This window comes from Rhea pennata, chromosome 3 (genome assembly GCF_028389875.1).
Source record: "Rhea pennata isolate bPtePen1 chromosome 3, bPtePen1.pri, whole genome shotgun sequence".
Taxonomy (NCBI): domain Eukaryota; kingdom Metazoa; phylum Chordata; class Aves; order Rheiformes; family Rheidae; genus Rhea; species Rhea pennata.
In genome coordinates this window covers 49,095,474-49,107,503 of record NC_084665.1, presented here as the reverse complement: position 1 = coordinate 49,107,503, position 12,030 = coordinate 49,095,474, and the positions used below count along the sequence as shown (strand labels likewise).

The window sequence follows — 12,030 nt, the reverse complement described above, 5'->3', positions numbered from 1 at the left end:
TTCTTGTATAGCTATTCTTCTCCTTACTGTATAGTTGATGGAGAGATTTTTGGAAAGTTTAAAGAAGCATACTGAGTTCCTGGAGATGTAGCAGCAAACACTTTTTTTCTTTTTTCTTTTTTTTTTTTTTTTTTTTGAAATGGGCTTGTTGGTTTTCTGTGTAGGCACTTATTTTTTAGAGTTCTCAGTTTAAATTCACTCCCTATAATATAATAAGGAAGAGTAAAACAAAGATTACATACATTTTCTCACATATAGATGCAGTGCCTTTTCATCTGATGAAGAAATTAATATACAGAAGAGAGAACATTCAGCTAAAGAACAATGATAAGAGCTTCAAGCACTCCCAATCTGTGGATGTTTCTATCCAAGATTGTGGCATAATGCATGATAAAGTTAGAATGTTTTTATAATCTCTGCTCCCAACTGCAGATTCTAGTAATAAAGACAAAAATAGAGTGGGTTCAATTTCTCAAATTAAGTAATATTAATAGATATGCTAAGATCAATTCCCAAACTGAAATTGTATTTTAAGAGCTATATAAAAAATTATTTATTACATTGTTATTTCTTAATAGTCTATACTACTCTTACAATATATTATTATTTCTTTATTGCAGATTGTAAGCATGTGATAATGACAAGGAAAAGTTATGCTATTGCAGATGAGCAAAATAAATTCTATTATTAAAACACAATATAATATCAATATCAGAAATCAATAAACTGTGTAGGATTAGATACACCTAGCAATCCAAAATACATCTGGTACAACTTTTTATATTTGACAGCTTCATAATTTCATGTTTTATTACTCTGACTTGATTACGTTTTCCTTTCTGCCTTTCCCACAGTTGTGATATTATCCTGATAACCGTTGCTGGGATGAAACTTCTCCGCTCCTCATTCTGTAATCCTATTAATCAATTTGTTACTTTGAGCTTTACTGTAATCTTCTTCCGATTTGACTACAAAGACATTTCAGAAAACTTCTTGATGGATTTCTTCATGATGTCCATCGTGTTTCACAAGGCAAGTTTTATAGCTACTGCTGTTTCTCTGGAAAAATACATTTCATAGTTTTGATTTGTTTTCTAGTATCACTGTACTGATAAATATGTGGTGGGATTTGTTGCAGATAGTGAATTCATATATAGATACAGATAATTGGTATTATAGAGGAAAAAATCTGTAAGCTGAAACAACCTTCCGGTTAAGTGTCTTCTCTGTTTTATACTATATTTTGCATTTACTTTTTGCTCACATGTTGCTATGGAAGTTCCGAATTGTTTTTTTTCAAGAGCAGACTCCTCAATGTGCTGGAAAGAGCCTCTTGGGTCATTAGTGCGGGGCTCCCCTCCAGATCAATCGCCTGGGCTTTTTTTATCTAGGCTTCCTTTGAATGCCTCTAGTATTTGACTCAACAACTTCCTTTGGGAAATTATTCCATTATCTAATGATCCTCCTGATAAAAAATGTATTCCTGATGTCAGACTTATATTTTTCTTTGCCTTGTTTCAGGCTGTTATCCTTGTTATGCTGCCCTTGTCCTTAACCTCAGAGCTCCTTTCTGTTTTTTATTGTTAATTCTCAGTTGTTATGGACTCCATGTGTTCTCCTAGTTTTATATACTTTAGCAAACCCTTTCTGTGGCAGTCAGATCAGATCCTGATCTAATGTCTGTGTTGTTCCCCTGAAACAAGTAGGTTTAACCAGTACCTTGATAAAAAATCAGAAAATATTGAAGACTTACGTAGAGTGTTTACCAGTTCTCTTGTGTTTTGTTTAGTTTTTAAACTTTTTGATTCTCCAATTGTCATAGCATATGATACAACTTTACATGGAGGTAACTCCGGTGAGATGTTTTGTATTTTTTGTTGTTGTTTACTAAAATATCTCTACTATAAGTGTGAGTGTGACCCAGACAGCATCACTTCATCTCTGAAAGGAGAAGGAAATGGTTTCCTACTGGCTGTAGCATATGCTGTGGAGATGCTCAATGATATGCATTGATATGCAGAGATATTTAACAGTTCTATGCAAGTAGGTCGGTTTCAGTTCATGCTGTGCTGTATGACTATGCCCATCTGAAGTCTCCACGTTGCTAAGGAAAGGCCCAAGTTATTGTAGTTAAATTGGTGGTTCCCAATCATTGAGGCAAACAGTGAAGCAGAATTCAAATGTTTTTTTTTTTCCTGGCTTATTTCTGTGCTTCTGTGAGGGAGGAAGGGAAGGGAAGAACAACAACACCTCTTTTCTCTAACCTCTTGGACCACTGTCCAACAGCAGCTTCACCTGCTTCAAGCCTCCATCCTTCAAACCTGGCAGTGCTGCTGTGCGGCAACCATCTCTCTCTACTGGGGTAAGGAGGCAGAATCTGGAGGAAAGAAGGAAAGAAGAGGAGCAAGAAAAGAGGCTCTACCTTAAACCCTACCACCTACCTCCAGTGCTCTATGATCCTAAAATAGAGTTAGAATAATTTGTCAAGCTTCTTACCTCTGAGGAGTGAAAATTTAGCTCTTAGTTGATGCAGAGGTTAGTTATATTGTGGCAGGCTTTTCAGTATTCATTGCATTCCTTAGGGGAAGGGATGCATTTCCATTTTTCACTGTTTATGTTTGTCAGTGGACATCCCATGTCCAGATGACAGCTTATTAATTCCCAAAGCTCATTCTCCAAAAACCTCTTTACAGTGTCAAAAAATTAGCACCTGAGAGTTAAGTCTTGTAATTCATTAATTTTGTTGGAAATGTTGGGCTTATGAGCATATCACAAAATATCAATGTGAACTATTGCATGTTTTTGGAAGATAAAGATGTAAAGACTTTTTAATGATTCTTTTTTTTGAAGGTACTTGGTGATTTGGATTTCTACTATTTTGAGTAGAAAGACTAGTGATTGGAATAAGACTGAAATAATTAAGGATGCATAGCGAACTAAGTAGTGATGTCTGCTAGAATAAATGCTACTGTTCTGGGCTGAAAGTTTGTACCACAGATATGTTTTGAAAATGTGGTTTTAGCATTGATCTGTCATCTATTGCATAGCTCATTAAATATAAAATTTTGCAGGTTGTTAGTTCATCAGGTAGACTTGTCCTTGTGCCATTTTAAAAAATTGAAATTTAATGGTTGAATTATTTATACTACAAAAGCACGTGCACAGTTACACAATGATCATTAAAGCCAATCTGAAAAATAGCATTGCTCATGACAGCAATTAAGGACCTATTAATTTCAAATTGTTAAGAATATAAGTTTTCTTTAATTAAGGTCTGAGCTTTTATTAGTTCAGTATTATGAAGCTTTCTTAAAGTATTAGCTCATTTGTGGATAAAGGCGAAGTGTTTGTTTTCTGTATTAATGACCCTAAGCAGGCTGCATCCACCCATGTACCTAAAAGCTTTATGGATCTTCACAGATTCTGTCCGTCCTCGGTCATTTTTGTGTTTGTGACTATCTTAAAAAAAAGAGAAACAAACCCCAAAATAGTTTCTATTGTCATCCCTTTGGCTATGCAGAAATACTACTCAATGGTGGTAGTATCTGCTCAATCAAGTTTGAAGTTTGCACCATCTGGAACTCCACAAGTTCTGTGTCTTTGTCATTCTGACAGTAGTTTTTAAGCAGAGTTACCCCCATGGAAAATTATTTGCATGCTATCAAAGCAATGCTGCAGTAAGCATTTATTTTCTCTTTTGCAAGGTACTGGGGGGAAAGCCATCTAAATTCAGCAGACATTCACAAGTGTGCTAGTGAATCTTGAAGCAGGTTTATGTTGAATAAAACTTTGCTAATAATGTTGGGTAGAACATTTCTGAATATCTCTCTGATTGTGCTTCCCTCATTTTCCCCATTGTGCTGTTGATTTAATGTAATTCAGTCAAATCAGAGGCTCTGAATGAACGTGATTGCTCCCTGAACAAGTTGAGGCATGGAAGTCCGAATCACTGCTCGCAGATTTTTATCTGTGTTTGCAAATAGCCAAGCCACCCACACCAGGGTGACAGAGAATGTGAGAATCTATTCACTTCTATTCCTGGGGCTTTTTTAATCCACATGGATTTTTTGGTCTATTTTAACATTGTAGGTCTTATTAGTGCCACATGAATAATTCTCTCCTTTTTTTTAAATCACTGTTTATATTTCATTAAGTTGCAGAATATAAAATCTAAATGCTAAAAGGTGATTAGACGTACACATATGCTATTTTGTCTTTCAGACTGCCTTGGGAGAGGAGGGAGGTAAATGTTTAGAAAAGGTTTTATTGTTTATTTTTAGGAATAATTTCAATTCAAGCAGAGCAGGACTTCTCAGTCTTTCTTGTGCTTGGACTTTCTGTATAGCCACCCACAGCTTGTCTCATTGACTACAGCCTGGGATTCCTCAGCCCAAAAGCTCCCATTATCTGTACTCATATATATGTACATATGTACAGTATATATACATTGTATATTCTGATTTAAAAAACAGAGCTTAATGGCCTTTTAAAAATACATGTTACAGGAATTGTGAGTGTGATGTGTATACTATTTAGGATGTCAGACTGAATAATCAGGACAGTCTTACTGGTCTTTATTACTCCATCTAAAATTTTTAGATAAGCTACTTTTTCTCCCTGGACTTCTTAAGAGATAATATAATACAATGTCACTGCAAAGGTTAATAAAGGTGTTCATATTAGCTGGAAAAGGAAAACTACAAATAATGGAGAATATATTCTTCAGACGCACAGGAAGATGGACTAGATAATAAGACTTAAGGGATTTCTCTCTAGACTTCGAGCAACTAGAAAATCTCTAAAACTTTTCTGTAATGGGAAAAAAACTATGGGACTATTATCCAGTCTTGGGACATGGAAAGAATAAACTATTTGAGGAAGAAGAAAAGACGACCCATTCTTCAATCCCTGTAATGACTACTGACACAATACTTAACTTAGGAAAAATTCTAACATACAAACAAATACATATATGAGAGAGACAACATATGGATGGTTAAGTGCATGTTATGGATTACCAAGACCATCTTTCTTAATGCAATTAAAAAAAAAAAAAAAGATAAAAAGGAATATGCCCAGCACAGTTGTCCTTTGTAGCTGTGTGATCTGCTTCTAGCAGTTACTCAAGTCAAGAATTAATTTGCCAAATGATATTGGGTGGCATCATGGAGAAACCAATGCAGATCATTTGGACAGCAAGGTTATTGGTTTAGAACTGGCTGAGTGTTAATAAAGATGCTCAGGACAAGGCTTGTCACCAGCTGTCTTGCTGTATTCTCCAAAGGATGGAGCTTTGCTTTTCATCCTGTGCCAGCTGTGCATCCTCTAACTCTTGCTTTTGAGAGGGGTCACAGTGTTTGCCTGAGCTGCTTTTGGAGCCTCAAATGGTGGTGATGTTGAGCTGAAGAAGCAAAGACAGCATCATGTGTGGAAAAGAGGAGGCATATCCACTCCTTTCTTTGTCTATGGTGTTGTATCTGGCCATGTACAAACCAAGGCCAACTCTCGCTGCATTGTAATATCCAGCAGGCAGTGTGTAGTTGCTTATCTGCAACAGAAATTATGCCAGCCAGGTCAGAAACAGCCCTGACTGCAGTCTCAGACTTCCCAGGCAATATTGTCCATGGCAACAAGGAAACAAGCGTCTCTCTCATGCCTGTGAATGAATGCTTACAGGAAGGAAAAAAGCAATCTCCTGGAAGAATTATCAAGTCTTGAAATGGGGTGGTATTCAACAGTCAGACCAAGTGGCTCCCCAGCAAATCAAGGCTCAGAGTCTAGAGGAAATTGGTCCCCTGCAACTTTGAGATGGACATAGCTGAATTCTTGAAACAGCTCAGAACAGTGGTGAATTGCTACCAAAGTAACCATCACTATACTGTTCGTAGTTGTCTAGTTGTTCAGAGGAATCCTTGTCATGAAAACATGCATGGGCATGGAATTAGTTGAGTTTTGGGCCTGTAGCATTGACTAACTTGTGTAATGGGACTGCTGGGAAATACGTGCATTTTCACAACTTCCTTCTTCTAGCTATGCCTTTCTTTGAGATTTGAGCCATAGAAAAGATCCCCATGCTGGTAAAGGGACAGGAGCAACGCTTCACCTGTAGCACAGATCAAGAACTGTAAACTGTAGCCATCATCTAATATTATGGCAGTATCTTTGTCTAAAGACAAAAAGTGTTGTTAAAGTGTGTGTACATGTCTGTCTGTCTTTCTCTTTTGACTGGAGAGCCTCTTCCTAGGTTCCCTCTGGCCTTTTTTCTAGCTGGTTTCATCAGTTAAAGAAACCATGCCCACATGCTTAATGCTGCACAGGCACCTATTCTTTTTGGCTGGGTAAAATAATCTTATCTATTATTTTCTAACAATTTTTCAGTACAAATATATGGAGCAGGTTTACCATCCACCTCAGAGATCTTTGGGTGTTATATCTCTGAAGAGTTTTGTGTTTGACTGCCTTGTGTTACTGAATCCCCAAACACATGAATTCACATCTAATAGGTTTGGGGCTCCTGCCACAGGTTTGTCTTCTCTGAGTCTGTGTTAACTGTACCACAGGGGTTTGCAATACTCAGCTGGCGTGAAGCAAGCTGACAATCTTCTCTGTATCTTCTGTACTGTAATCATGAATTTTTGAATGTGCAATGATGGATTTTAGCATGCTGGTCTCAGATATGAACCTCCTTGCTTGCACTGGGTAAATTTTAGGCTACAGGGACTTCAAGGATTGAAATGGCTGCTGTAAGAAAAACATTTATGCTAAGATTGCAAGTGCTATTCTAATCTTCTAAGCTATTAGTATCTTAGCTGGCTTTCTCCTAGCAATCAGTGCAGGTTGTCCTGCAAACTCAGCAGTACAACTGTGGATGCTTCTGCCTGTAGAGCAGCCAGCATCATGTCTGAGATTACCATCTGCCAAACTGGTAAGCTGGTTCCTTGAGAGCAACTCTTTCATTTGTAGACCACAACTGAGAAGAGATACCAGTTGAATTCTGGGCTTTGGAAAAAATTGGATTCTTGACAAATCTGTGTAGCTTCCTTTAAGCGTTAAAGAAAGAGCCTCCAATTGCTTACACACTCATCTACACACAGACCTTGATGAGAATGTTGAGATCCAATGTCATTAACTCTTTAATCTATAGGACTACAACTTCTTATCTTTTCCTCTCTCTTGTACATTACTGGCAGGCAGTTTAATGGCCTCTTAATTTGTGTGTGTGGATGAACTAATTAGCAATACTTAAATATGAAATCACCTTATATTTTCTGATAGTCAAATCCTTTGAGGGTTCAGAATTTGTCTTCATGCATAAGGCAAAATAATCAAAGAACCAGAGCTTGTTAAATTTGCCTTCATTAACACTGAATTCATTTGCCTAAGTACTCTTACCCCGCTGAGCTCACTTATGGATACAGTTTCCCTGTCTGATATTCTCCTTCTCTCACAGAATATATTTTCCAGCCTAATAAGGAGTCTACATTTTTTTCACTTTTTGTTTTTAGTAATGATTTTTCTCTTTCCATATACTTATTTCTGCCATAGTATCCTATGTCATGTATCTGTGAAAACGATCTTTACATCAAAGTAACTCCAGCTAGGAGATCCAGCTTGTAACAACCTGCCAGACCTATGCTGATCAGGCTTAACTCTGTAACAGAGTTCAACATCTGCAACACAGTCCTTCAGACAGAGAAGAAATTACACATCAGCATATTTTCATTCATTTTATGAGAAAGTGCTACTGCTGATTTTGGTGCTTCACTGAGGTCCAGCAGTAACTTGTTGAATCCTTTTACTGGCTTTGTGGCTACAAACAACAGACTTCTAGTTAGTATGCATGTCCAGAGGCATTTAGGTGCTACTTGTAAGGCAAACACTTCACTCTGTTTCCTTCTCCCCTTCTGATCTTTTATCTTACTCTGAATCTAATGTTTCACTTCAAAGCTTCTGGCACTAAATCATTAATTCATATTTTAATCCATTTCTTGCCATTCATGCAGACTGAAAATGCAATGTCTTAATCAGTTGTACCCACTTAGCTCACAGATGTTTCCTCAACTTTTGGTATCTGGTGTATAAGCCTTGTTAAGGCACTTTCTGCTGAGTAAAATACCCAAGGCTACATCTGATATTTGACAGGATAATCCCAGTGGTATTTTCTGTAGATGCTTTAATTCTCTTGTGCATTTTACAGTTCATGTTTCCTTTTAATATTGGTTTAATTGATTTTTCATTCATCTTTCTTCTGCTGACCTCTACTTCAGACTTTATCCCTGACAGTCTTCCCAATTTGCTTTTTCTCTATTTTTTCTCCTTTTTTACTTTAGAATGAGAAAAATGCATGGATGCAGGAAAATGTACACCCATTCCCTCGGTCAGTCCAACTTCCTACACATTGAGAACTATTCATGTACACTCATGCTGTTAGAAGCATCTTCTGTATCTAGTAGTTCTGACATTAAAAGAGTAATCTCCACTATCTGATGCTTCAGAGCGCAACTTTCCCTGTGCACTTTTTTATATTTGCTTTTAGTAAAGGAGATTTCTGGGAAGATACAGTCTGGGCATGAGCCATGCCTATGAATGCTTCACTGGAGAGGCTGGATCAGTGCAGCTCTCATCCAGTGTATTTCAGCTATCTATCTGGCCCATTGCAGATTGCACTGCTAAACTCTGATCTCTTCCATGTCCATCTCAGAAAATATGGGAGATGGTTTCTTATGGTTCCACAGGCTCCTTCCCTGTGCTGTTACCTACAATACTGGCTGAAGCAGCCTCTGCTACTGGAGCAGATCCAGGGCTGTTCATTTTACCATCTTTTTATTGTCATAATCCTCATCATACTTATCTCTGCCAGGTGGTTAACATTTGACTTAAAATGTAAGGCTTCAGAAGCCTGTTGCTCAAGCTGTTTATAACCTGCATGCTTTTACACCTTCAATGTAAGTGCTGGACATGATGTTCCAGGAATATAGACAATGATCTTGGACAATGATCTTAAAATCCCGTAATATAAGAGCTTCGAATGTCTATAAGCAGATGCAGATAAAGATAGTCTGGAAAGCTATTTTTGTTTAAAATCAGTGTGTGTGCACACTGTTTTAAAACCCAGAAAAAATCAAGCTTAATAAGAAAATTTAAATTTTTACACTTTATTTAGTCTCCGTACTACTGAGGAGCATGCCCACCTGGAGTCCCAACACATACTGAACAAACAGATAGGCTGCCAAATAGTCTCCATATCACATTCAATGTCTTTTAAATTCAACTGGTAGTCTCTACCTAGATCATTGAAATCCAGCACACTGAAAAAAGGAAATCACATTTTAGTGGTATTTCACACTCCTCAATACTTTTTAAATATATATTAACTGTAATTTTCAGTAACTTCCAGATTGAAGTATTACCTATATTCAGTAAAGTAAGAATAAACATAGGAAAGAAATCCTGAAAATTTAAATCTTTGCCTCTTCTGTCTAACGGATGTATAGGATATAAGTCTATGTGCCAGGAGTTCTATAGAGGCTTTTAAAAACCTATAGAAGATATAAGATTAAGATGCTGAACTGTGTATCCACAGAAAATAAGTATGAATGAAGGATGCGTGCTCTGCATTTTCACTTCACAGTAGGGGGAATGTGGTGGTTTAAATTTACTGAATATACTGACAATTTAAATTCTTTATCAAAGTCTTAAAAACTGTTTACTGTGCAAAACTGTCACATGAGTAGAGATATCTAGGAACATTAGAACTTTATATTCTCTAAATAATATGTCATTTTTCTGCTTGCTGAACTGTAGAAAACATTGAAGGTCTAAGAAAGTATAATAAAAAATATGATTTGATAAATCATCCTAAACCAGGATGTAGAAGTCTCAAGGAAAATTAATCATTTATGTATGTTTAAGGAAGATATCGTAAAGACAGGGGAAGAAGTCAGCACGTATTTTTTTTAAAAAAGTTTTCACTTTAGATGGGAATTTTCCCCCTTTGTATCTAGCACTGTTTAAAAGCAATACTTTACCAAGGATAAATTATGTATTTTACAGAGTAGTTGGAAGGAATTTACAGAATAGTTGGAAGGAACCTCTGGAGATCATCTAGTCCAACCCCTCTGCTCAAAGCAGGGTCAGCAGAGCAGGCTGCTCAGGGCCATGTCCAGTTGAATTTTGAATAGCTCCAAGGATGGAGACTCCACAACCTCTCTGGGCAACCTATTCCACTGTTCAACTACCCTCACATTAAAAAACGTTTTTCCTCTGTTCAGATGGAATTTCATGTGTTTAGGTTTGTGCCCATTGCCTTTTGTCCTGTCACTAGGCTCCACTGAGAAGAGTCTGGCACTGTCTTTAGTTCTGCCATCAGGCATTTATACAGATTCTTAAGATCATCCCCTGAGCCTTGTCTTCTCTAGGATAAACAGTCTCAGCTCTTTCAGCCTCTCATTGTAAGTCAGATGTTCCATTCCCTTGAACATCTTTGTGACCCTTCCATGGACCCACTTCCATGTCCTTATACTGGGCATCTGGCACTGGACCCAGCACTCTCTGTGCAGCCTCACCAGTGCTGAGTAGAGGGGAAGGATCACCTCCCTTGACCTGCTGGCAAAGGTCTTTCTAATGCAGCCCAGGAGGTGGTTGGCATCCTTTGCTGCAAGGGCACGTTGCTTGCTGATGTTAAACTTGTCCACCAAGACCTCCAGGTCCTTTTATGCAAAGCTGCTTCCAGCTGGTTGGCAACCGGCCTGTACTTAGTACTTCAATTTGCTGAACTTCATGAGATTCTTGTCAGCTTATTTTTTCAACGTGTTGAAGTCCCTCTGAATTGCAGCACAATCAACTGGTGCATCAGCCACTCCTCCCAGTTTTGCAAACTTCCTGAGGGTGCACTCTATCCAGGTTGTTAATGAAGATATTAAAAAGCATTGGCCCCAATATCAATCCGTGGGGTGCACCAGCAGTGTGTGGCCTCCTGCTGGACTTTGTGTTACTGATCACAACCTTCTGGGCTTGGCAGTTCAGCCAGGTTTTAGTCCACCTCACTGTCCATTTGGTCAGTCCTTACCTCATTAGTTTGTCTGTGAGGATGTTCTGAGAGACAGTGCTGGAAGCCTTACTAAGGTCAAGATAAATATCCACTGCTTTCAGCTCATCCACTGAGCTGATCATTTCATCGTAGAAGGCTCTCAGGTTGGTCACGCATTACTTTCCATTTGTAAATCTATGCTGACTACTCCCAATCACCTTCTTGTCCTTCATGCATTTGGAATTGGTTTCCAGGAGGATTTGTTTCATTGCCTTCCCAGGTATCTAGGAAGAGTGATGGATCCTTCTTTCTGCCCTTCTTGAAGATAGGGATGACATTTGCTTTCTTCTGGTCCTTGGGAAACTTTCCTTATCACCATGAGCTTTCAAAGATGATTGAGAGTGGTTTCACAATGACATTAGCCAGCTCCCTCAGCACTCCTGGGTGCATCCAGTCAGGGCACAAGGACTTGTGTATGTCCAGTTTGCTTAAATGTTTCCTAACTTGATACTTCACTACTGAAGGTACATCTTCATTTCTCCACACTTTCCCACAGGTTTCAGATTCTAAGTCTTGCCAATGAAGACCAAGGTAAAGAAGGCATTGAGTACTTCAACCTTTTCCATATCATTTTTTCACTATGCTTCCCTTTTCAGAAGTGGGTCCACATTTTCCCCAATGTTCCTTTTGCTGCTTATATACCTGTAGAAGACCTTCTGTTGCCTTTCACACCCCTCACAGGATTTAACCCTACCAGATGGGCTTTGCTTTCCTAACCCTTCCCAATCCTAACTGTTTCTGACAGTTCAAAAAGATGTGAAGTTTTTCCTTTTAAAGCTTTAGAATTACTGAAGATTAAAACAGGGGTAGTTTTGGCAGAAGTAAGAGACTGGTTGTGTTTCTGAGGCTCAGCTTCTTTGTATTTACGAGAACAAATTTTAGCAGTTTGAGTTTCCCTGTGAGAAAGCAATAGAACTTTCTGAATCCTTTGAATTCCTATA

General features: G+C 38.1%; 1 protein-coding gene across 1 annotated transcript in view; it reads left to right on the top strand.

Moving 5' to 3' along the window:
• The window catches only part of PCNX2 (pecanex 2), a 161,362-nt gene that overhangs the window by 87,808 nt on the left and 61,524 nt on the right, over positions 1 to 12,030 (top strand). Inside the window, exon 21 of the mRNA XM_062572269.1 lies at positions 855 to 1,032. Within this exon, the coding sequence (XP_062428253.1) occupies positions 855 to 1,032 (178 nt within the window). The remainder of the gene's footprint in view (positions 1 to 854; positions 1,033 to 12,030) is intronic.